The sequence below is a fragment of the Haliotis rufescens genome, unplaced genomic scaffold (assembly GCF_023055435.1).
Source record: "Haliotis rufescens isolate VD_foot unplaced genomic scaffold, xgHalRufe1.0.p SCAF_1, whole genome shotgun sequence".
NCBI classification, from domain to species: Eukaryota; Metazoa; Mollusca; class Gastropoda; order Lepetellida; family Haliotidae; genus Haliotis; species Haliotis rufescens.
The window spans coordinates 2,852,759-2,880,282 of record NW_025963779.1 but is presented as its reverse complement, the minus strand read 5'-3'; the positions used below and the strand labels follow the sequence as shown (position 1 = coordinate 2,880,282).

General features: G+C 42.6%; 1 protein-coding gene across 2 annotated transcripts; it reads left to right on the top strand.

The window, feature by feature from the left end:
• Positions 1–1,321: 1,321 nt before the first annotated feature.
• Positions 1,322–27,524, top strand: LOC124147027 (46 kDa FK506-binding nuclear protein-like). 2 transcript variants are annotated; one of them, XM_048395973.1, is made up of 13 exons: positions 1,322–1,381; positions 4,449–4,535; positions 10,221–10,379; positions 11,936–12,022; positions 12,660–12,752; positions 14,071–14,213; positions 19,718–19,790; positions 21,978–22,105; positions 22,402–22,524; positions 24,746–25,021; positions 25,927–26,053; positions 26,621–26,669; positions 27,416–27,524. In XM_048395973.1, the coding sequence occupies exons 1-13, from the start codon at positions 1,345–1,347 to the stop codon at positions 27,492–27,494; spliced, it is 1,461 nt and encodes a 486-aa protein (XP_048251930.1). In that variant the 5' UTR covers positions 1,322–1,344; the 3' UTR covers positions 27,495–27,524. The 2 variants fall into 2 exon arrangements, with proteins under 2 accessions (XP_048251930.1, XP_046373580.1); XM_046517624.2 differs by lacking the exon at positions 1,322–1,381 and adding an exon at positions 2,734–2,886.

Genomic DNA, 27,524 nt, shown 5'->3' with positions numbered 1-27,524 from the left:
AGATTGTTTACAATTACAGTGATGACAACAAATTACAGTTATGCCCCTTCCTGTTTGCAAAAAAATAAATATAACTGACCTCAATTCCTTTTTAAAAATTAATTGCAAAAAATTCAAAAATGAGATAAATTACTCTGTAATAATAAGGTGGATTAAATATATATATATTATACATGAATAATATGCTAAACAAAATTAAAAAACAACAACATTACCTATAGATGCGTTCGTAAAATATACTGCAGAATGTACTGTCAATATTGATTTTTTTATGCCTAAATATTTACGAATACAAATAAGACTAATAAACGCTAAAGCTTTCGGGTCTCGAGATGAATTCCCAAGATGCAAATACTCGATAAAATCCCGGAAATAGACACACACATAGTATTTATCTTCTAAATATAATGGCGAACACAGCCAGTGGTAACAAGGAGGTGCATATAATCAAACGACGCATATTCAAAGTACCCCAGCAAATGACACATTGTTTAGGTTAAAAGAGGATTAAACACATTTCAAACTAGCAGGCGGACATGCAATGTGCTAACCAATTGTTTCCGGTCACGTGATCTGTGAGGTTCCCATCATGGAGGTGATCACCGCACTGTCGACTCTTTCTGATTGATGATACAAACTTGAATTCGAACAAATTGACACGAAATATATTGACCAACCATTTTTTTATGAAATTGTGTGCTCAGTCTTCTTTACTAAAATACCCGTCGGCATTCCGGAGTACACTTCTCATAAAAGTTGTCCAAATTACATGGCAAAGTACAACGTATTACTGGTGTTGAGTTAATTTTCAATCTAAATTGTAATGGTAAACCATGTTTGGATATTAGATCTAATTGTCAAAGAACGTTTTTTTTCTTTATTTTGTAAAAAAATATAGCATAAACATTTTTTTCCAAAAATTAAGAGAGAAGAAATGTGGTATCTTTAAGGTTCAGAGCTAAGAATTCTTTGACAATTAGATCTAATATTCAAACATGTTTTACCATTACAATTTAGATTGAAAACTATTTCCACATCCGCGATACTTTGTCATGTAATTTGGAAGCTATTTATGAGAAGTGTACTTTGGACAGCCGACATAAACAATGGATATTTATTTTGACATAGCCCAGGTTTTTTGTTTCTTGAAAGCAACGCAATCCTCATTCGTTACCACTCGCCCCTTTCCGTAACCTGCAATTCGGCTTGTCCCGGAATAATACGAGTTGGTCACGAATGCGCCCGAGTGAATCTTTACAAATTTCCGCGTGTCGTATTTACGACATTAACCGGAAGTACATCGAGACCAGTTTGCGGTGAGAGGCTGAAACAAGTTCAAATCTAATGGTGAAGTTACGAGACGTTCAGAACATGTTTTGGGGTAAGATCGAGAAATATATCGAATGGTTATTTTTTGCATATGTCAAAAGCTAAGGAATTGTCGTTTTCCACGCGAAACAAGCGCCTGCCAATGTTGATAGTGGTTGAGGAGAGGCGATGTTTATGATTCGAGAAACCACGTGGGTTTTAGGAGTCAATACACATTAGCTCTGGCCAGTGAATTAATCTGTTTTTCTTCTAGTGTGTCTTTGATTTGGACGTGTAGCAACATTCCCAATTTCTGTAACAGCAACTGAATGAACGTGTTCTGTTGTTTTATCCACAAGTGTTTGGTAGATCTCGTATATTTGTGATAAAGGCCTCCAGTACTCAGCGCAGTAGGCCTAGAACACGTGCTCTTTTTCTCTAACATCCGATGTTATATTTGGAACTGTGAAGGCTGCTGTTTACGATGTTGCCGAAACATTGTTGTAATACGTGACGAAGAGAAAAGAATGTGATTTAAAAAATAAACGTATTTGTTTGTTACATTGAACATTGTTGAAATGACTGAAACTAATCGAAAATCTTGAAAGAGACGCATTTTGTTCATCAGCACTCCTCATTAAAATTATAACATGTGGGAAAAACTTTTGAGAAGAAATAATTTCTACCTGAATAATGCCTTTAACCATGTTAACTATTATACAACACAGGGCTTGTTGATCCACGATATTGCAGCTGTGTTAATCATCAAATGTTGTCTTTGTTTTCTCATTGTTGGGTAAATACACATGACCAGGTCGGTGAATACATCAAACAACATTTAAGTATTGTTGATCCTTCGATTTATGTGTAACATGAAGAAAGTAAAATATTTTATGGTACTTTGTTTTAATTATGTGGAAATTGAATCGATAATATTGCTAAAGTGGTCGTTGTCGGCACGGGTACTGATGATATGTTAACCAGGTACCTTTGGATATATAGAAATGTACCCTAATGTATCCTGTATGCCAAACCACAGTAAAATCCATCCTTGTCAAAGAACGTTTTTTTTCTTTATTTTGTAAAAAAATATAGCATAAACATTTTTTTCCAAAAATTAAGAGAGAAGAAATGTGGTATCTTTAAGGTTCAGAGCTAAGAATTCTTTGACAATTAGATCTAATATTCAAACATGTTTTACCATTACAATTTAGATTGAAAACTATTTCCACATCCGCGATACTTTGTCATGTAATTTGGAAGCTATTTATGAGAAGTGTACTTTGGACAGCCGACATAAACAATGGATATTTATTTTGACATAGCCCAGGTTTTTTGTTTCTTGAAAGCAACGCAATCCTCATTCGTTACCACTCGCCCCTTTCCGTAACCTGCAATTCGGCTTGTCCCGGAATAATACGAGTTGGTCACGAATGCGCCCGAGTGAATCTTTACAAATTTCCGCGTGTCGTATTTACGACATTAACCGGAAGTACATCGAGACCAGTTTGCGGTGAGAGGCTGAAACAAGTTCAAATCTAATGGTGAAGTTACGAGACGTTCAGAACATGTTTTGGGGTAAGATCGAGAAATATATCGAATGGTTATTTTTTGCATATGTCAAAAGCTAAGGAATTGTCGTTTTCCACGCGAAACAAGCGCCTGCCAATGTTGATAGTGGTTGAGGAGAGGCGATGTTTATGATTCGAGAAACCACGTGGGTTTTAGGAGTCAATACACATTAGCTCTGGCCAGTGAATTAATCTGTTTTTCTTCTAGTGTGTCTTTGATTTGGACGTGTAGCAACATTCCCAATTTCTGTAACAGCAACTGAATGAACGTGTTCTGTTGTTTTATCCACAAGTGTTTGGTAGATCTCGTATATTTGTGATAAAGGCCTCCAGTACTCAGCGCAGTAGGCCTAGAACACGTGCTCTTTTTCTCTAACATCCGATGTTATATTTGGAACTGTGAAGGCTGCTGTTTACGATGTTGCCGAAACATTGTTGTAATACGTGACGAAGAGAAAAGAATGTGATTTAAAAAATAAACGTATTTGTTTGTTACATTGAACATTGTTGAAATGACTGAAACTAATCGAAAATCTTGAAAGAGACGCATTTTGTTCATCAGCACTCCTCATTAAAATTATAACATGTGGGAAAAACTTTTGAGAAGAAATAATTTCTACCTGAATAATGCCTTTAACCATGTTAACTATTATACAACACAGGGCTTGTTGATCCACGATATTGCAGCTGTGTTAATCATCAAATGTTGTCTTTGTTTTCTCATTGTTGGGTAAATACACATGACCAGGTCGGTGAATACATCAAACAACATTTAAGTATTGTTGATCCTTCGATTTATGTGTAACATGAAGAAAGTAAAATTTTTTATGGTACTTTGTTTTAATTATGTGGAAATTGAATCGATAATATTGCTAAAGTGGTCGTTGTCGGCACGGGTACTGATGATATGTTAACCAGGTACCTTTGGATATATAGAAATGTACCCTAATGTATCCTGTATGCCAAACCACAGTAAAATCCATCATGGCAGTACACGCTCGTCGGGTAAAATATCTCTTAGTACATGTAGTATGGGAGGTTTTCTTCATTTTCTGAATCGGAACTGTTGTATGAGATGCATTCCAGGGTGTATAAAAATGACCATACACAGTTCCATACATACTGTACAGGATGCACTCGTAATCAGCATGGTGAAGCAAACATGTCCCAGGTACCGTCCTGTATTTTGGTTACGGTATGTTTCTGTGCACCGAAAAGTACCTGGCGTACATACCTGTAGTAGCCCTGCCAACCCCTTCAGTGATAATACATAATTTTATTCCATCTAATACACCAACTAACATTATGTGCCACTATGTAGCATGTACTGATAACTACAGGAATTTGTAGTTATCCAAAAAAAATAGAAAAATTGACCCATGAATCCTATCACGAAAGAAAGACAGTTAATGGTTACTTTGCTTTACGTTGGTAGTTTATAAGTACCTAATGTTTTTGTGCTGTGTTTATCTTTTCAGTCTTTGCAGCCTAAGTACTTTTAACATGTGTGATGACATTTGCATGGTCTGGAGACAGTTCGTGGATGACTGAGATTTTTCGTTGTTTCAGGCGTGACACTAGATGGCGGTAAGCGCTACACACAGACCGTGGAGCGCTCCTTCCACATTTCAATGGCAGCTCTGGAGTCTGGTACAGGTTTGTATTCTATCAATGTGTAGCACTTGTGCTTTTCTTATACACATGTTATAAGTTACATGTTTACGTGTCTTTCCCACATGTCAAGGAGTTTATTTAGTTGTATTCATCATGCAGGAATATTGCAGAGCTCCAGATAACTTTTTGAGCAGTTGACTGTTTACTTTTCTATTTTAATTGGGTTGTTACATTTTTCATTGGGTAACCAATATTTTTTCACTCATCTATTTATCAATATATTGGGTTTTTCCCAAAATTAGTAAACATTTTAAGATTTAAAAAAAAATGAAATAATGTTTTAGATGTATATATAACTGTTCTAAATAAATTGGCTTGACCCGGAAAGTAAATGAGCTCGTAATTGTGCTTCGGAAATTAGCTCCTTTGTACGCATGCTGAAAAAGCTTCATTGGGAATTTAAGCGAGCTGTTTTTATACATTTGAGTTTTTCATTTAATGCATGCGTTTCTGTAAGCAAGTTAATTAAAAGGAATTGGGTTTTGATATTATTTTTTTGTATTTTATGCAAATACCCTGCTTATCTGTAGCTTCTTTTTTTGCCAATACACATCATTTCACTTGTTCTTTTGGCCCCTTCAGCAGGTGAAGTGATGTCTTCATCATGATAATGGAATCTTTTGTTAGCATGTTTGGCTCTGGGGCCTTGGTGTGTTTGCTAACATGCGACTATGCAATCCGATACATATCACAATGCCTTGCTCACGGTCTGATACGTATCACGATGCCTTGCTCACGATCTGATACATATCACGATGCCTTGCTCACGGTCTGATATGTATCACAATGCCTTGCTCACAATCTGATACGTATCACGATACTTGCACATGCTCTTATCCGTGGGGAGTAAGCCATTTTTTTCATAGATAGGATGGCAAAATACCTGGTGCACTAAACAATTTACTGTTAGCAGTGTCAAGTATGGCTCATTGGGTGAAAATATTTACGTTTTCACTACACAGTTTCACTAGTAATAAGTGTTTGGTGTAACATGTATTAAAGAATACATTTAAGGTTAGAATCGATACTTTTTTCTTAGTGTTTGATTGTGATCGATACTTGTATCGAGAAGTAAACAATCGCAACCCATCGATGCATTCCGTGCATCGTCCCACTACTAGTCACCAGGCTCCTTTATGCTGTTCTGCCTGTGTCCTGTTAAGTGTTACTTCCAGTGTGAAGCTGTACCCAAATATCTGCCGTATCCAGTTGCGGATCCAAGGGGTGTTTTTTTAATGATGCATATAATGTGAGGGGGATATTGTCATCCAAACTTGGTGCACATATTACCCAGGGGCTGAAGTGGTGCCTTTGGCTATTGTGGATGCAGGGGGGATTTGTCATCCAAACTTGGTGCACATATTACCCAGGGGCTGAAGTGGTGCCTTTGGCTATTGTGGATGCAGGGGGGATTTGTCATCTTCTTGACTCTTGTTTCCATCTGTTCACATTTTGTTAGCCCATTGGCAATTTGCCTGTCATGATTTACATGTAGGTTTGGTTGTTAAGGTAAAATTACTAATGGTTTCCTTTGGGTGTTTTGTTATTGTTTGGGTGGAATACACCCCTCGCACTGAAGTTACAAATGACCCAAGCATGCCAAGTGGAATCCCCGCCCATTTTAAAGTCCTGGATCCGCCCCTGGATGTCTACTAAGATGGTGGCATGTTCTGCTGTCCTGTTGTGCCGGGTCCTGTACTCCCAGTGTTGTGCCGGGTCCTGTTCTCCCAATGTTGTGCCGGGTCCTGTACTCCCAATGTTGTGCCGGGTCCTGTACTCCCAGTGTTGTGCTGGGTCCTGTACTCCCAGTGTTGTGCCGGGTCCTGTACTCCCAGTGTTGTGCCGGGTCCTGTACTACCAATGTTGTGCCGGGTCCTGTTCTCCCAATGTTGTGCCGGGTCCTGTACTCCCAATGTTGTGCCGGGTCCTGTACTCCCAGTGTTGTGCCGGGTCCTGTTCTCCCAATGTTGTGCCGGGTCCTGTACTCCCAATGTTGTGCCGGGTCCTGTACTCCCAGTGTTGTGCCGGGTCCTGTACTACCAATGTTGTGCCGGGTCCTGTTCTCCCAATGTTGTGCCGGGTCCTGTACTCCCAATGTTGTGCCGGGTCCTGTACTCCCAGTGTTGTGCCGGGTCCTGTACTACCAATGTTGTGCCGGGTCCTGTTCTCCCAATGTTGTGCCGGGTCCTGTACTCCCAATGTTGTGCCGGGTCCTGTACTCCCAGTGTTGTGCCGGGTCCTGTACTACCAATGTTGTGCCGGGTCCTGTTCTCCCAGTGTTGTGCTTGGTTCTGTACTCCAAATGTTGTGCCGGGGTCCTGTACTCCCAGTGTTGTGCTTGGTCCGGTACTCCAATGTTGTGCCGGGTCCTGTACTCTCAATGTTGTGCCGGGTCCTGTACTCCCAGTGTTGTGCCGGGTCCTGTACTCCCAGTGTTGTGCCGGGTCCTGTACTACCAATGTTGTGCCGGGTCCTGTTCTCCCAATGTTGTGCCGGGTCCTGTACTCCCAATGTTGTGCCGGGTCCTGTACTCCCAGTGTTGTGCCGGGTCCTGTACTACCAATGTTGTGCCGGGTCCTGTTCTCCCAGTGTTGTGCTTGGTTCTGTACTCCAAATGTTGTGCCGGGGTCCTGTACTCCCAGTGTTGTGCTTGGTCCGGTACTCCAATGTTGTGCCGGGTCCTGTACTCTCAATGTTGTGCCGGGTCCTGTACTCCCAATGTTGTGCCGGGTCCTGTACTCCCAGTGTTGTGCCGGGTCCTGTACTACCAATGTTGTGCCGGGTCCTGTTCTCCCAATGTTGTGCCGGGTCCTGTACTCCCAATGTTGTGCCGGGTCCTGTACTCCCAGTGTTGTGCCGGGTCCTGTACTACCAGTGTTGTGCCGGGTCCTGTACTCCCAGTGTTGTGCCGGGTCCTGTACTCCCAGTGTTGTGCCGGGTCCTGTACTCCCAATGTTGTGCCGGGGTCCTGTACTCCAAATGTTGTGCCGGGGTCCTGTACTCCCAGTGTTGTGCTTGGTCCTGTACTCCCAATGTTGTGCCGGGTCCTGTACTCTCAATGTTGTGCCGGGTCCGGTACTCCCAGTGTTGTGCCTTGTCCGGTACTCCCAATGTTGTGCTTGGTTCTGTACTCCCAGTGTTGTGCTGGGTCCGGTACTCCCAGTGTTGTGCCGGGGTCCTGTACTCCCAGTGTTGTGCCGGGTCCTGTACTCCCAATGTTGTGCCGGGTCCTGTACTCCCAGTGTTGTGCTGGGTCCGGTACTCCCAGTGTTGTGCTTGGTTCTGTACTCCCAGTGTTGTGCCGGGTCCGGTACTCCCAGTGTTGTGCTGGGTCCTGTACTCCCAGTGTTATGCCGGGTCATGTACTCCCAATGTTGTGCTTGGTTCTGTTGTGCCGGGTCCGATACTCCCAATGTTGTGCTTGGTTCTGTACTCCCAATGTTGTGCCGGGTCCTGTACTCCCAGTGTTGTGCCAGGTCCTGTACTCCCAGTGTTGTGCCGGGTCCGGTACTCCCAATGTTGTGCCGGGTCCGGTTCTCCCAATGTTGTGCCGGGTCCGGTACTCCCAATGTTGTGCTTGGTTCTGTACTCCCAGTGTTGTGCCGGGTCCGGTACTCCCAGTGTTGTGCTGGGTCTGGTACTCCCAATGTTGTGCCGGGTCCGGTACTCCCAATGTTGTGCCGGGTCCGGTTCTCCCAATGTTGTGCTCGGTCCTGTACTCCCAATGTTGTGCCGGGTCCTGTACTCTCAATGTTGTGCTGGGTCCTGTACTCCCAGTGTTATGCCGGGTCCTGTACTCCCAATGTTGTGCTTGGTTCTGTACTCCCAATGTTGTGCCGGGTCCGGTACTCCCAATGTTGTGCTTGGTTCTGTACTCCCAATGTTGTGCCGGGTCCTGTACTCCCAGTGTTGTGCCAGGTCCTGTACTCCCAGTGTTGTGCTGGGTCCGGTACTCCCAGTGTTGTGCCGGGTCCGGTACTCCCAATGTTGTGCCGGGTCCGGTTCTCCCAATGTTGTGCCGGGTCCGGTTCTCCCAATGTTGTGCTTGGTTCTGTACTCCCAATGTTGTGCCGGGTCCGGTACTCCCAGTGTTGTGCTGGGTCCGGTACTCCCAATGTTGTGCCGGGTCCGGTACTCCCAATGTTGTGCCGGGTCCGGTTCTCCCAATGTTGTGCCGGGTCCTGTACTCCCAGTGTTGTGCCGGGGTCCTGTACTCCCAGTGTTGTGCCGGGTCCGGTTCTCCCAATGTTGTGCCGGGTCCGGTACTCCCAATGTTGTGCCGGGTCCGGTTCTCCCAATGTTGTGCCGGGTCCGGTACTCCCAATGTTGTGCTTGGTTCTGTACTCCCAATGTTGTGCCGGGTCCGGTACTCCCAATGTTGTGCCGGGTCCGGTTCTCCCAATGTTGTGCCGGGTCCGGTACTCCCAATGTTGTGCCGGGTCCGGTACTCCCAGTGTTGTGCCGGGTCCGGTACTCCCAGTGTTGTGCCGGGTCCGGTACTCCCAGTGTTGTGCCGGGTCCGGTACTCCCAGTGTTGTGCCGGGTCCGGTACTCCCAGTGTTGTGCCGGGTCCGGTACTCCCAGTGTTGTGCCGGGTCCTGTACTCCCAATGTTGTGCTGGGTCCGGTACTCCCAGTGTCATAATAAACAGGGGTTGAGTGGTAAAGAACAAATGAGACAAAACATTCCTGATAATAGTACACAATTTGTACACCTTCCACACTGCTATAAAAGCTATGTTATACACAAGTCAACAGGGACCCTCATGTTCATTTACAAACTCAGTAGTAAACTGATAGTACAGGGCGCTGATCATGCTTCTGAAGATTACCTGCAGTTGTTCTATTAGTGGGTCAGGGTCTTAATGGGGCATGGTGCTTGATCATGTTACAGTGCTCCCGTTTACCTGTAATTACAGGTAAAATTAAACTTGGGCCAGTAATTATTGTGACTGCCAGTCCCTGTTCACTGTCAAATTATGTACCTTATAAATCTTTGTTGTTGAACATGTTGAACAAAACATCAGCGATATTCTTATTATACAACCTGTGAGGATCCGGGGTAGAATGGGTCTTCAGCAACCCATGCTTGTCGTAAGAGGCGATCGGGTGGTCAGGCTCTCTGGCTTGGTTCATTCATGTCATTGTATCCCAATTGTGTGGATCAATGCTCATGATGTCAATCACTGGATTGTCTGGTCCAGACTCGATCATTTACAGACTGCCGTCATATAGCTGGAATATTGCTGAGTGTAGCGTTAAACAACAAACAACAAAATAGATCATATAAGTATATTTTTTTTAACAAAGTTAGCTTGTCTGTTACCATCAGGGTTTCCCCTTGTCTGTTTTTAGTGCAAGGACATAATATTTTGCTTTACTTCAAGGTTAAATATATATTTGAAGCGACTTGGTCTTGAAATATTCAAAAAGAAAAGAGAAAATTATTACTGAACTTTGTGTGAATGTCGTGTAGATCTGACTAAGTTACTTCAGAGATGATGTCATTGCATTGAATAGGATGTTGAAAACAACTAGGTAATTTTCATACATTTTATTATTTGTTGAAAGTTGTGACTGACAAAATTTAGTGGGGAGTACATTATGTGTAAGACTCAACACCTAGAATCTTGCCATGGTGATATAGGTGTATATTTTTGATTGACAGAAACCCCCAAAACAAAGGAAAAGCATGTATCTGTGATGATTCAGCATGAGAAGGCGGAGTTTGTGATGTGCACGCTGGAGTTTGGTCGACTCTACCAACAACCCCTGGACCTCAACTTCACAGAGGGAGAGGAGGTCACATTCTTCCTCAACGGAACAGGTCGGTCTGATGGTACATAATAGCCCTGCATGCAATTACCGGTATACTGGATATGCTTTTCCAAGGATACACATTGCGATAATGTTTTACTGTATATTGAGTACGCATGCTGAAAAAGCTTCATTGGGTATTTACGCGAGCTGTTTTTATACATTTGAGTTTTTCATTTGGTGAGACCCGTGAAGAGTCCAGGGTAGAATAGGTCTTCAGCAACCCATACTTGCTGTAAAAGGCGACTATGCTTGTCGTAAAAGGCGACTAACGGGATTGGGTGGTCAGACTCGCTGACTTTGTTGATACATGTCATGGATCCCAATTGTGTAGACTGATGCTCATGATGTCAATCACTGGATTGTCTGGTCCAGACTCGATTATTTTACAGACCGCCGTCATATAGCTGGAATATTGCTGAGTGCGGTGTAACAAACAAAGAAACATTTGATGTATGCATTTCTGTATGCAAGTTATTTGAAAGTAGTTGGGTTTTGAATAATTTTGTTTAGTATTTTACACGAATATGCTGCTTATCTGTAGCTCTGGATTACAAAAGTAGAGATAATTCATATATCACAACTTCTTTATTTACTGTAAAGGCAATGTTTCGGTATAGATCCTTATACCTTTGTCAAGCAACTTCAGACTTGTGTTAGTTTTTCTTTTAATGAAGTCATGGAGGTTGTTGGGGAGGATTTGGACGTTGCCCCACTTGATGTTGTGATTAGAGCAGTTGGCTGTGGACAATCCTATGTAGGTGAAACATCCCGCCCCATCAACACCAGAATCCAACCATCAGATCAGACAGTAAATCAGCCATCTCAGACCATATCAGCAACTGCTCTAATCACAACAACTGGGAAAACGTCCAAATCCTCTCCAACAACCTCCATGACTTCACTAAAAGAAAACTAACAGAAGCAGTCCACATTCACTGCCACAAGTAATCAATCAACAGAGGTCAAGGCCATCTCATCCCATCCACCTACTATGAACTCATTAAGCATTAATCACCACACCTATGTATACTTATCCTGTGCAATTAGCCTTCAGCCTTACTGGCTTCCTCATCATGGGTTCCCTGTCCATCACCTTGTTACAGTATCATCCTTCTGTTGTCATTACTTAACCTACTCACGTTAATCTCTCTCTTGTATTCAGTTGTTGTTACTGTTAATCCCCCTACTACATGTATATATATTCTGTATGATGTTCATTATTCAGCCTTGCTTGACATCGAAATAAGGATCTGTACTGAAACGTCGCCTTTACAGTAAATAAAGAAGTTGTTATCCATGAATTATCTAATATATGGTATGCTGGATTAAAAAAAATATCGACATACTAATAGCCCAACTAAAAAGCTTTGAAAATGCTTTTAGAAGGTCGTGAGTGAAAAAGATATTTATGGATATGTGAATCACTCAGAAAATTGTCCAGAGTTAGCTCCCCTACCCAACTTGATACGGCCACCAATCAGCCCACTTTTCATGAAATGGCACACACATTCTCTACATTCAAGTACCACAAGTGAACAAGAATGATTTTGCCGTTTGTTGTAGGCATTGTGCATCTGACGGGCTACTTGCTGGATGAGGGGCAGTACGACGACGAGATGGGGCTCAGCGGAGATTCCTCCGAGTCGGATGGTGAGTTGGAGGATGATGATGACTGCGCACACCGCGTCATCCATTTCTCATGTTCATGTCATGCACTTCTTGTTATGCTAAATATATTGTGATGTATGAAAAAAAGGGAATTTGTCAGAAGATGTATCTTGATCCTTTATTCACTATTCTGTGTGGCATCAATCGTTACTTACAATACCTGATCCGTACTCAATTACTTGCCATGTCCACTGGCTGCCAGGATATTGCTGGAAAGTTGCGGAGTGCCACATTAAGAATGAACAAACAACCAAGCTGCAGAATGGCACCATAAAGCAATATTCAATCTATCCTAACTGTGTTGCTGTATTCATATATTGATCCTAAGTTCGAGAATGAGCACAATGTCTGAGTGGACTTGTGTATGATTATCATGATTGTTGGGAATGCATTAGGCATGATAGGCTAGATGTGGCGTCAGTGTAATTTAATGTTTAATATCATTTGAAAACAAAGCTATCTTCTTGCATCTGGGTGAACTTGTGGTAGTGCTGCTGGTGTTGGGAGTCCTGGAAGCAGATGGCTCTCTCCTCTGGGCAAATATTGCTCTGTGTATTTCCTGGGAGTTCTGTGGCATTACATTGTCTTTGATCACCTGTATGCGTTGCCATGGTTACAGACGAGGCACCAGAACTCCTTGGTATGGAAGAGGAGGACAGTGATGACGACAGTGAGGATGAAGATTTTGCTATTGAGACGGCCATGAAGAAAGGTGGGACATTACGTAGAGTTGGGGTAGTCCTGGGTGTGTCCAGGGCTCTGGTCCATACAACACATTGTTGTAGGACATTACGTAGAGTTGGGGTAGTCCTGAGTGTGTCCAGGGCTCTTGTCCATAGAACACATTGTTGTAGGAAATTACGTAGAGTTGGGGTAGTCCTGAGTGTGTCCAGGGCTCTTGTCCATAGAACACATTGTTGTAGGAAATTACGTAGAGTTGGGGTAGTCCTGAGTGTGTCCAGGGCTCTGGTCCATAGAACACATTGTTGTACGACATTACGTAGAGTTGGGGTAGTCCTGAGTGTGTCCAGGGCTCTGGTCCATAGAACACATTGTTGTAGGAAATTGCGTAGAGTTGGGGTAGTCCTGAGTGTGTCCAGGGCTCTGGTCCATAGAACACATTGTTGTACGACATTACGTAGAGTTGGGGTAGTCCTGAGTGTGTCCAGGGCTCTGGTCCATAGAACACATTGTTGTAGGACATTACGTAGAGTTGGGGTTGTCCTGAGTGTGTCCAGGGCTCTTGTCCATAGAACACATTGTTGTAGGACATTACGTAGTGTTGGGGTAGTCCTGAGTGTGTCCAGGGCTCTTGTCCATAGAACACATTGTTGTAGGACATTACGTAGAGTTGGGGTAGTCCTGAGTGTGTCCAGGGCTCTTGTCCATAGAACATATTGTTGAAGGACATTACGTAGAGTTGGGGTAGTCTTGAGTGTGTCCAGGGCTCTTGTCCATAGAACACATTGTTGTTGGACCTGACGGTGATGTACAGATTCTCCAAGATATCAATGCAGGACTTTGGGCTCTTGTCATTTCAGATCATACTGTAAGGTCAAGTATTAGTGCAACAATTAACAACAATTATACTTTAGCTTGTTCAGTTTTTGAAACGCTTGCTGCAGATTGATTTCGATCCACTGTGCTCCTTTGGGATTCCCGGGTCCCAGGTCAATTTTGCAACAGAGATGCAACTTAATTAGGTGGCGAGACTCGATGGTTGATTGTCATCAACTCCTGACAACACGGATCCTTGCTTATGACGTCAATCACTTTATTGTCAATTGCAGACTATTATTTACTGGCCGCTGTCATACGGCTGGAATATTGCTGAGTGCAGTGTTAAACAGGAAACATATATACTGCAGGTTGCTGAAGTTTCTTAGCAAATTTGTCCCATTAGATTATTTTTCGTTATAGTTCATGTACTGGTAAATATAAATGAACAATTTTGGAATGAGAAAAGAAAAATGTTCATGAGAGCTGATCTCATGTCGGAAGTGTGACTCTGGGACATCTTGATTTTCTAGATGCAAAGAAGAGAAAAGCTAAAGACATGGGAATTGTGCAAAAGAAGAAATCAAAATTGTTGAACATGAAGGATGACAGTGAAGACATGGATTCCGATGACAGTGAAGACTTGGATTCGGATGAACGACATGAAATACGCAAAGTAAGTTGTTGTTCAAATGTGTTGCAATGTCTACAGATTTCTTGTATTTTTAGCTCACCAGGAGCTAAATTTGACTAGAAGCATCCCTAGGTGGTGGGGCCTCAAAATTGGACAAATGGTGAGGCTGACACACCCCCCCCCCCCCCCAAGGGGCTGAGGGGCAAGGCCAAATAGGAGTAATTTGTCTATATAGTTTTAAACGACTTCTTCTCTGGAACTACCATATTTGGTTTGAAGATTTCCCAGGGGCTGAGGGGCTGGGCCAAAAAGAGTTTGGACACAGTTAAAATCATCCACCGTATGACCATATTTACAATTACTGAGTATAGTGAGAGGAATGCAGATATGCTACCAGGACTGGCCCTTCTGTTCATCTGTCCGGCATTCCCAAAGGAGATAGTTAGAACCTTGACCATAACATGCAAATCGATATTATCCCCACCCTAAAATAAACCTATACATTTTATACATTTGTATGTTATGAAGAGAATAATACATTTATGCCAATAGGATTCGGCCTGGGGTCCCCTGGAAACTAAGATCCTGGATCATAAAATGGAAATGGTTCAGATCTTTATGCTACATTTCTATCTAGAGAAATACACGTTCATGCTGTCAGATTTGCCATCCACCCATTTTAAATGCTGACAGCCTAGATTACAAAATATTTGCAGTATGTACAATGTATATTTTGTCATGATTGCGTAAATATCCAGGTGAGCTATACAGGCCCTATGGGCCTCTTGTTTTAATTCAGTATAAAGGCCAGAGGCCCATGTTTCTTGTCGGTGCTATTCTTGTAATGGTATAATACCCGATTACTTGGTATGACAGTTGGTTGTCGGTAGAATACCAGATTACTTGGTATGACAGTTGGTGTGTCGGTAGAATACCAGATTACTTGTTATGACAGTTGGTGTGTCGGTAGAATACCAGATAACTTGGTATGACAGTTGGTGTGTCGGTAGAATACCAGATTACTTGTTATGACAGTTGGTGTGTCGGTAGAATACCAGATTACTTGTTATGACAGTTGGTGTGTCGGTAGAATACCAGATTACTTGTTATGACAGTTGGTGTGTCGGTAGAATACCAGATTACTTGTTATGACAGTTGGTGTGTCGGTAGAATACCAGATTACTTGGTATGACAGTTGGTTGTCGGTAGAATACCAGATTACTTGGTATGACAGTTGGTGTGTCGGTAGAATACCAGATTACTTGTTATGACAGTTGGTGTGTCGGTAGAATACCAGATTACTTGGTATGACAGTTGGTGTGTCGGTAGAATACCAGATTACTTGTTATGACAGTTGGTGTGTCGGTAGAATACCAGATTACTTGGTATGACAGTTGGTGAGTCGGTAGAATACCAGATTACTTGTTATGACAGTTGGTGTGTCGGTAGAATACCAGATTACTTGTTATGACAGTTGGTGAGTCGGTAGAATACCAGATTACTTGGTATGACAGTTGGTGTGTCAGAATACCAGATTACTTGGTATGACAGTTGGTGAGTCGGTAGAATACCAGATTACTTGTTATGACAGTTGGTGAGTCGGTAGAATACCAGATTACTTGTTATGACAGTTGGTGTGTCGGTAGAATACCAGATTACTTGGTATGACAGTTGGTGAGTCGGTAGAATACCAGATTACTTGGTATGACAGTTGGTGTGTCGGTAGAATACCAGATTACTTGGTATGACAGTTGGTGTGTCGGTAGAATACCAGATTACTTGGTATGACAGTTGGTGTGTCGGTAGAATACCAGATTACTTGGTATGACAGTTGGTGTGTCGGTAGAATACCAGATTACTTGTTATGACAGTTGGTGAGTCGGTAGAATACCAGATTACTTGGTATGACAGTTGGTGTGTCAGAATACCAGATTACTTGGTATGACAGTTGGTGAGTCGGTAGAATACCAGATTACTTGGTATGACAGTTGGTGTGTCAGAATACCAGATTACTTGGTATGACAGTTGGTGTGTCAGAATACCAGATTACTTGTTATGACAGTTGGTGAGTCGGTAGAATACCAGATTACTTGTTATGACAGTTGGTGTGTCGGTAGAATACCAGATTACTTGGTATGACAGTTGGTGTGTCGGTAGAATACCAGATTACTTGGTATGACAGTTGGTGTGTCGGTAGAATACCAGATTACTTGGTATGACAGTTGGTGAGTCGGTAGAATACCAGATTACTTGTTATGACAGTTGGTGTGTCGGTAGAATACCAGATTACTTGTTATGACAGTTGGTGAGTCGGTAGAATACCAGATTACTTGGTATGACAGTTGGTGTGTCAGAATACCAGATTACTTGTTATGACAGTTGGTGTGTCAGAATACCAAATTACTTGGTATGACAGTTGGTGTGTCAGAATACCAGATTACTTGGTATGACAGTTGGTGTGTCGGTAGAATACCAGATTACTTGGTATGACAGTTGGTGTGTCGGTAGAATACCAGATTACTTGGTATGACAGTTGGTGTGTCGGTAGAATACCAGGTTACTTGGTATGACAGTTTGTGTGTCGGTAGAATACCAGATTACTTGGTATGACAGTTGGTGTGTCAGAATACCAGATTACTTGGTATGACAGTTGGTGTGTCGGTAGAATACCAGATTACTTGGTATGACAGTTGGTGTGTCGGTAGAATACCAGGTTACTTGGTATGACAGTTGGTGTGTCGGTAGAATACCAGATTACTTGGTATGACAGTTGGTGTGTCGGTAGAATACCAGATGACTTGGTATGACAGTTGGTGTGTCGGTAGAATACCAGATTACTTGGTATGACACTTGGTGTGTCGGTAGAATACCAGATTACTTGGTATGACAGTTGGTGTGTCGGTAGAATACCAGATTACTTGGTATGACAGTTGGTGTGTCGGTAGAATACCAGATTACTTGGTATGACAGTTGGTGTGTCGGTAGAATACCAGATTACTTGGTATGACAGTTGGTGAGTCGGTAGAATACCAGATTACTTGGTATGACAGTTGGTGTGTCAGAATACCAGATTACTTGGTATGACAGTTGGTGTGTCAGAATACCAGATTACTTGGTATGACAGTTGGTGTGTCAGAATACCAGATTACTTGTTATGACAGTTGGTGTGTCAGAATACCAAATTACTTGGTATGACAGTTGGTGTGTCAGAATACCAGATTACTTGGTATGACAGTATGTGTGTCAGAAAACCAGATTACTTGGTATGACAGTTGGTGTGTCAGAAAACCAGATTACTTGGTATGACAGTTGGTGAGTCGGTAGAATACCAGATTACTTGGTATGACAGTTGGTGTGTCGGTAGAATACCAGATTACTTGGTATGACAGTTGGTGTGTCGGTAGAAAACCAAATTACTTGGTATGACAGTTGGTGTGTCCGAATACCAGATTACTTGGTATGACAGTTGGTGTGTCAGAAAACCAGATTACTTGGTATGACAGTTGGTGAGTCGGTAGAATACCAGATTACTTGGTATGACAGTTGGTGTGTCGGTAGAATACCAGATTACTTGGTATGACAGTTGGTGTGTCAGAATACCAGATTACTTGGTATGACAGTATGTGTGTCAGAAAACCAGATTACTTGGTATGACAGTTGGTGTGTCAGAAAACCAGATTACTTGGTATGACAGTTGGTGAGTCGGTAGAATACCAGATTACTTGTTATGACAGTTGGTGTGTCAGAATACCAAATTACTTGGTATGACAGTTGGTGTGTCAGAATACCAGATTACTTGGTATGACAGTTGGTGTGTCGGTAGAATACCAGATTACTTGGTATGACAGTTGGTGTGTCGGTAGAATACCAGATTACTTGGTATGACAGTTGGTGTGTCGGTAGAATACCAGGTTACTTGGTATGACAGTTTGTGTGTCGGTAGAATACCAGATTACTTGGTATGACAGTTGGTGTGTCAGAATACCAGATTACTTGGTATGACAGTTGGTGTGTCGGTAGAATACCAGATTACTTGGTATGACAGTTGGTGTGTCGGTAGAATACCAGGTTACTTGGTATGACAGTTGGTGTGTCGGTAGAATACCAGATTACTTGGTATGACAGTTGGTGTGTCGGTAGAATACCAGATGACTTGGTATGACAGTTGGTGTGTCGGTAGAATACCAGATTACTTGGTATGACACTTGGTGTGTCGGTAGAATACCAGATTACTTGGTATGACAGTTGGTGTGTCGGTAGAATACCAGATTACTTGGTATGACAGTTGGTGTGTCGGTAGAATACCAGATTACTTGGTATGACAGTTGGTGTGTCGGTAGAATACCAGATTACTTGGTATGACAGTTGGTGAGTCGGTAGAATACCAGATTACTTGGTATGACAGTTGGTGTGTCAGAATACCAGATTACTTGGTATGACAGTTGGTGTGTCAGAATACCAGATTACTTGGTATGACAGTTGGTGTGTCAGAATACCAGATTACTTGTTATGACAGTTGGTGTGTCAGAATACCAAATTACTTGGTATGACAGTTGGTGTGTCAGAATACCAGATTACTTGGTATGACAGTATGTGTGTCAGAAAACCAGATTACTTGGTATGACAGTTGGTGTGTCAGAAAACCAGATTACTTGGTATGACAGTTGGTGAGTCGGTAGAATACCAGATTACTTGGTATGACAGTTGGTGTGTCGGTAGAATACCAGATTACTTGGTATGACAGTTGGTGTGTCGGTAGAAAACCAAATTACTTGGTATGACAGTTGGTGTGTCCGAATACCAGATTACTTGGTATGACAGTTGGTGTGTCAGAAAACCAGATTACTTGGTATGACAGTTGGTGAGTCGGTAGAATACCAGATTACTTGGTATGACAGTTGGTGTGTCGGTAGAATACCAGATTACTTGGTATGACAGTTGGTGTGTCAGAATACCAGATTACTTGGTATGACAGTATGTGTGTCAGAAAACCAGATTACTTGGTATGACAGTTGGTGTGTCAGAAAACCAGATTACTTGGTATGACAGTTGGTGAGTCGGTAGAATACCAGATTACTTGGTATGACAGTTGGTGTGTCGGTAGAATACCAGATTACTTGGTATGACAGTTGGTGTGTCGGTAGAAAACCAAATTACTTGGTATGACAGTTGGTGTGTCCGAATACCAGATTACTTGGTATGACAGTTGGTGTGTCAGAAAACCAGATTACTTGGTATGACAGTTGGTGAGTCGGTAGAATACCAGATTACTTGGTATGACAGTTGGTGTGTCGGTAGAATACCAGATTACTTGGTATGACAGTATGTGTGTCAGAAAACCAGATTACTTGGTATGACAGTTGGTGAGTCGGTAGAATACCAGATTACTTGGTATGACAGTTGGTGTGTCGGTAGAAAAGCAGATTACTTGGTATGACAGTTGGTGTGTCGGTAGAATACCAGATTACTTGGTATGACAGTTGGTGTGTCGGAATACCAGATTACTTGGTATGGTAGTTGATGTTTGTTTATTATGTGTTTGCTAGTTGATGATTGGCCAGCACATTGACGATCCCAGTACTGAAGATGAAGATGACGATGAAGAGGAAGAGAAAGATGGTTCGTAGCTGAAAACCAAATGAGATTATTCCCAATTGAATATATTGCAACAAGTCACAAATAATGATTTACAGGGAAGTGAAATATAATTGATCTCAACCCTGAGGGGCTCTGACAATACATTCTGATGCATTGATTTGATAGTTTAACCAAAACATAATTAGTTGTTTTGATTGAGAGCAGTTTTTCATATCACCTTTACATTTACTTTGTACCATATTGTATCAATACATGACCTCACTATATGGTATAAAGAATTGCAATGTACTGAGACCCGTGAATATCCGGGGTAGAATAGGTCTTCAGCAACCCATGCTTGCCGGTAAAGGCGACTATGCTTGCCGTAAAAGGCGACTATGCTTGCCGGAAAAGGCGACTATGCTTGTCGCACGAGTCGACTAATGAGACCAGGAGGTCATGTTCCCTGACTTGGTTGATGCATCACATCGTATCCCAATTGCGTTGATCAATGCTCATGATGTCAATCACTGGATTGTCTGGTCAAGACATTATTTACAGAGCACCGTCATATGGCTGGAATATTGCCAAGTGCAGAATTTAACAACAAATAACAAACAAACGAGCAATGTTCTGAAACGTTCGCCAGTCTGACCATGCTGACTACGGTTACACCCTGGCTAGTTGGGTGACACTCATTAATAATAAGTGGACTGTGTTTAACACTCAGTGTGAGTTGACTGACTGTGGTGTTTCCCCCTGTGTGTGAGTTGACTGTGTTGTTTCCCCTGTGTGTGAGTTGACTGTGTTGTTTCCCCTGTGTGTGAGTTGACTGTGTTGTTTCCCCTGTGTGTGAGTTGACTGACTGTTGTTTACCCTGTTTGTGAGTTGACTGACTGTTGTTTCCCGTGTGAGTTGACTGTGTTGTTACCCCTGTGTGTGAGTTGACTGTGTTGTGTCCCCTGTGTGTGAGTTGACTGACTGTGTTCTTTCCCCTGTGTGTGAGTTAACTGACAGTGTTGTTACCCCTGTGTATGAGTTGACTGTGTTCTTTCCCCTGTGTGTGAGTTGACTGTTGTTACCCCTGTGTGTGAGTTGACTGTGTTGTTTCCCCTGTGTGTGAGTTGACTGTTGTTACCCCTGTGTGTGAGTTGACTGTGTTGTTACCCCTGTGTGTGAGTTGACTGTGTTGTGTACCCTGTGTGTTAGTTGACTGACTGTGTTCTTTCCCCTGTGTGTGAGTTGACTGACTGTGTTCTTTCCCCTGTGTGTGAGTTAACTGACAGTGTTGTTACCCCTGTGTATGAGTTGACTGTGTTCTTTCCCCTGTGTGTGAGTTGACTGACAGTGTTGTTTCCCCTGTGTGTGAGTTGACTGTTGTTACCCCTGTGTGTGAGTTGACTGTGTTGTTTCCCCTGTGTGTGAGTTGACTGACAGTGTTGTTTCCCGTGTGTGAGTTGACTGTGTTGTTACCCCTGTGTGTGAGTTGACTGACAGTGTTGTTTCCCCTGTGTGTGAGTTGACTGAGTTGTTACCCCTGTGTGTGAGTTGACTGACAGTGTTGTTACCCCTGTGTGTGAGTTGACTGACTGTGTTGTTTCCCCTGTGTGTGAGTTGACTGACTGTGTTGTTACCCCTGTGTGTGAGTTGACTGACAGTGTTGTTACCCCTGTGTGTGAGTTGACTGACTGTGTTGTTACCCCTGTGTGTGAGTTGACTGACAGTGTTGTTTCCCCTGTGTGAGTTGACTGACAGTGTTGTTTCCCCTGCGTGTGAGTTGACTGAGTTGTTACCCCTGTGTGTGAGTTGACTGTGTTGTTTCCCCTGTGTGTGAGTTGACTGTGTTGTTTCCCCTTTGTGTGAGTTGACTGTGTTGTTTCCCCTGTGTGTGAGTTGACTGTGTTGTTTCCCCTGTGTGTGAGTTGACTGTGTTGTTTCCCCTGTGTGTGAGTTGACTGTGTTGTTTCCCCTGTGTGTGAGTTGACTGACTGTTGTTTACCCTGTTTGTGAGTTGACTGACTGTTGTTTCCCCTGTGTGAGTTGACTGTGTTGTTACCCCTGTGTGTGAGTTGACTGATTGTGTTGTGTCCCCTGTGTGTGAGTTGACTGACTGTGTTCTTTCCCCTGTGTGTAAGTTGACTGACAGTGTTGTTACCCCTGTGTGTGAATTGACTGACTTTGTTGTTTCCTCTGTGTGTGAGTTGACTGATTGTGTTATTACCCCTGTAGATGATGAATCTGATGAGGATGACGAGGAGGACCAACAAGTGCCAGCAAAATCACCCAAAGCCAAAAAACAAGCTAAAGGGAAACAAACTACAAAGCAACAGTCTGCAGAAAGTGCCTCAAAAAATAAGGTGAGAGTCTTTGCCTTTCCTTACCTTTTTCTTACTGCGTTTCAAATACATGAAGCCTTCCAACTTCCTCAACTTTATAAATGACCTTAGATGATGTCACAGTCCTATTTGGTGTCACAATCCCTTTTGGTATAATAGTCTTGATATTATATTTTCTTGGAACAAACATATGTATAAATTCCTTGTCTTTTAAAACTTGTTCCATTTTCACTATAACCCTTTCTCGAGTTTATCACCATTGCTAGTTTTGTTTACAGTGGTAATAGTGTCCTAACTGTTGATTGGTGTTGTTCCAGAGCGCGGGGCAGAATGGTGTAGCAAGTACTCCAAACACCGAAGAAAAAAAGAAGAAGAAAAAGAAGAAGAAGAAGAAAAACAAAAACAAGGAGGGAGCAGAATCACAACAGAATACTCCAGATGTAAGCAAGTCTCACTTTTCCCCTCCCCATGTTACCAGGTAGAATATTTCCTTGTTCCCCATGTTCCCAGGTAGAATATTTCCTTGTATCCCATTTTCTTGTACCCCATGTTCCCAGGTAGAATATTTCCTTGTACCCCATGTTCCCAGGTAGAATATATCCTTGTACCTCATGTTCCCAGGTAGAATATGTCCTTGTACCCCATGTTCCCAGGTAGAATATGTCCTTGTACCCCATGTTCCCAGGTAGAATATTTCCTTGTACCCCATGTTCCCAGGTAGAATATTTCCTTGTACCCCATGTTCCCAGGTAGAATATTTCCTTGTACCCCATGTTCCCAGGTAGAATATATCCTTGTACCTCATGTTCCCAGGTAGAATATGTCCTTGTACCCCATGTTCCCAGGTAGAATATGTCCTTGTACCCCATGTTCCCAGGTAGAATATTTCCTTGTACCCCATGTTCCCAGGTAGAATATTTCCTTGTACCCCATGTTCCGAGGTAGAATATGTCCTTAGTACCCCATGTTCCCAGGGAAAATATTTCCTTGTACCCAATGTTCCCAGGTAGAATTAGTCTTTACTACCCCATGTTCCCAGGTAGAATATGTTCTTGTACCCCATGTTCCCAGGTAGAATATGTCCTTGTACCCCATGTTCCCGGGTAGAATATGTCCTTGTATCCCATGTTCCCAGGTAGAATATGTCCTTGTACCCCATGTTCCCAGGTAGAATATGTCTTTGTATCCCATGTTCCCAGGTAGAATATGTCCTTGTAGAATATGTCCTTGTACCCCATGTTCCCAGGTAGAATATGTCCTTGTACCCTATGTTCCCAGGTAGAATATGTCCTTGTACCCCATGTTCCCAGGTAGAATATGTCCTTGTACCCCATGTTCCCAGCTAGAATATGTCCTTCGTACCCCATGTTCCGAGGTAGAATATGTCCTTGTACCCAATTTTCCAAGGCAGAATATGTCCTTGTACCCCATGTTCCCAGGTAGAATATGTCCTTGTACCCCATGTTCCCAGGTAGAATATGTCCTTGTATCCCATGTTCCCAGCTAGAATATGTCCTTGTATCCCATGTTCCCAGCTAGAATATGTCCTTGTATCCCATGTTCCCAGGTAGAATATGTCCTTGTATCCCATGTTCCCAGCTAGAATATGTCCTTGTATCCCATGTTCCCAGCTAGAATATGTCCTTGTATCCCATGTTCCCAGCTAGAATATGTCCTTGTACCCCATGTTCCCAGGTAGAATATGTCCTTGTACCCCATGTTCCCAGGTAGAATATGTCCTTGTACCCCATGTTCCCAGGTAGAATATGTCCTTGTATCCCATGTTCCCAGCTAGAATATGTTCTTCGTACCCCATGTTCCCAGGTAGAATATGTCCTTGTATCCCATTTTCCAAGGTAGAATATGTCCTTGTACCCCATGTTCCCAGGTAGAATATGTCCTTCGTACCCCATGTTCCCAGGTAGAATATTTCCTTGTACCCCATTTTCCAAGGTAGAATATGTCCTTGTACCCCATGTTCCCAGGTAGAATATGTCCTTGTACCCCATGTTCCCAGGTAGAATATGTCCTTGTACCCCATGTTCCCAGGTAGAATGTTCTTGTACCCCATGTTCCCAGGTAGAATATGTCCTTGTACCCCATGTTCCCAGGTAGAATATGTCCTTGTACCCCATGTTCCCAGGTAGAATATGTCCTTAGTACCCCATGTTCACAGGTAGAATATGTCCTTGTACCCCATGTTCCCAGGTGGAATATGTCCTTGTACCCCATGTTCACAGGTATAATATGTCCTTGTATCCCATGTTCACAGGTAGAATATGTCCTTGTATCCCATGTTCTTGTCCCCCATGTTCACAGGTAGAATATGTCCTTGTATCCCATGTTTACAGGTAGAATATGTCCTTAGTACTGCACGTTCCTAGGTAGAATATGTTCCAGAAGTTAGCTTGAGTTTGTCTTAGTGTGACATTAAACAATCTATCTTGTCAAAGCTGGAATTAGTCAAGAGACCCGTTATTGTCCAGTGTGTTTTCTCAAAGTAACATATGTGGAGTTTGTGTCCAAACTAAAAAACATTGTTTGTGGGTAGACTTGGAGAGTTATCAATTGGAGTGTTTGCTTTCCTGTTTCAAGTGAGACATCTTGAGATCAACACCTTATAGTAGCCACTCTCACCCTTTTTGCACATTGTGTTTTCAGAAGTCATCAGCCAATAACCTCACAAAAGACACACCAAAAAAAGACACTCCAAAACCCAAACACGGTCAGACCCCTAAAAACACTCCAAAACCCACACCCGCTCAGACCCCTAAAAACACTCCAAAACCCACACCCGCTCAGACCCCTAAAAACACTCCAAAACCAACACCCGGTCAGACCCCTAAAGAGACGCCGAAGAAGCAATTCTTTGCTGGTGGAGTAATTGTTGAAGATATCAAAGTCGGACATGGACCAGAAGCCAAGTCAGGGAAACAGGTGAGACATTATTGCATGATCAGGACCTCAGGACCTCAGGACCTCAGGCTGTTATCCACCTGGTTGTTGTCCGATAGCAGTGGGATATTGTCTCTGCAACACGGTGCAATAGTCATTGACTGCTAGGTTGTTAAACATCATAACATTTGGGTAAGGAAAGAACATGGGTTTTGAAAGACTAGCATGAATCCTGCCGAAATTGTGTGGTTCTTTTTGTGTGTTGGAGGTGTATTGTTTCATGTGTGTATTTTAGACATGTTAGAGGTGAATTATTTCTCTCACCTTCGAAAGAAAACATGGGATAAAGGTGACATAATTCCCTGTGTTGAGTTGCATCCCTTGGGGGTGTCCACACACACAGCCCGGATTCCCCGTCATGTGTTCGGGTGTGTCAGCACCACATTGACCTGGCAAGATCCGGGGTAGACAAGGTCTTCAGCAATCAATGCTTGCCATGAGAGGTGACCGTGCTTGTCGTAAGAGGTGACTAACGGGATCAGGTGGTCAGACTCGCTGACTTAGTTGATGCATGTCATTGTATCCCAATTGTGTGACCGATGCTCATGATGTCAATCACTGGATTGTCTGGTCCAGACTCGATTATTTACAGACGGCCGTCATATAGCTGGAATATTGATGAGTGCGGCATTAAACAACAAATCAACCAACCAACCAATTGTGTGGATTGATGCTCATGATATTAATGACTGGATTGTCTGGTTCAGACTTGATTATTTACGGACCGCCGTCATATAGCTGGAATACTGCTGAGTGCGACATAAACAGCAAACAAAGAAACAAACAGCACCAAGTTAACATCTGAGATCGGCATCAAGGATAAATCTTTGTTACATTTCTTCAAATGAAGTCCCTATTTTCCGTTCATTGTGATGTGTTGTGTTCAGGCCCAGATGTATTATGTCGGAACGCTACAAGATGGCAAACAGTTCGACTCCTGTAAAGGTGGGAAGCCGTTCAAGTTTAAGATGGGCAAGGGTGAAGTGATACGCGGCTGGGATGTTGGAGTCAGTGGTGAGTTGTGTAGTGGTACAGAGGATACACCGATACACTGATACATCGATACACCGATACATGGATACACTGATACATCGATACACTGATACATTGATACATAGATACACCGATGCATCGATACATCGATACACTGATACATCGATACACCGATTCATGGATACACTGATACATCGATACACTGATACATCTATACACTGATACATCGATACACCGATACATGGATACACTGATACATCGATATAGTTATACATTGATACACCGATACATAGATACACCGATGCATCGATACATCGAAACATCGATACACTGATACATCGATACACTGATACATCGATACAGTATACCTTTAAATATTAAGCCAGTGGTCTATATTCAAGTGATGGAAGAAATATTCTCAAAATAATGGTAAATGGCCTGTTATCCATCAGAAAAATCTTGTTCAGTAACATTTCGATTGCACTCTTTTAATTATGGCAAAAGCCATTTCATTGAGAGAAAATCCAAAATAATTTAACTAAAGGAAGATACGTTTTATTTGAGGATTTGTTGATTTTTGTGTTTCAGGAATGAAGGTCGGAGGCAAGAGGAAATTGGTAATACCGCCAACAATGGGGTGAGTGCTTCACTAGTGTGTAGTTTCAGGAATAATACACAGCACAGTTTTGACCTTTGACTTTCACGTACCCCATGTTTCAAGTGTCACTACATTTTTGTCGTCTCCTCTGAAACTCTCCGGCCCATGTAGCTATATGAGTCATCTCGGCTATAACGTCGCTAAGAATTGTTCACAATTGTGACCCGATTGTTTTTAACATGGTCGCCGGATCTATTAATTGGCCATCTTTTGATTAAAATATATCGAAATTTGGCATAGGTGTAGTTAGTCGTGGGGCTGTATGCATTTTGACCTTGATTCATCATTTCAAGAATAATACTTTGTATATATGTTCTGACATCATAGGTAGGTACAAAGTGGATGTGTCAATTCATAAAAGGAATTTCAAGTTTTGGAAACCTGGGCATTCAGTCAGGCCAGCATAGTGTTGAGAAAATTAGAATTATATTTATACTGCGTCCTCTTCAGTGTGACATAAGTTTTTCCATTACTCTTGATATGTAAACATGTATACATGCATGATGAGGTGAAGACCGCCCCCACTCCCTGGGCAAGATGTCCTCTGGATCTCCTGGTACCACTATCCTCATCACTTGTGTCTTGTTGCATGGAGGACAATGTACATGATGTTTACTGGTCCACTGTGGACATTTGGAGAGTTTGTTTACTGTTAGTTTCCATCTGTTCTGTTTGACATGTACCAACTCGGGACATGTGTTACCATGGTAACATCTATGTTTCAGATATGGGAAGCAGCGGCAGGGGCCTATTCCACCAAACAGCACCTTGGTCTTCGAAGTGGAGCTGAAAGCTGTCAGCTAATATTTTTAATAAAAGACAAAGAAAAATCAA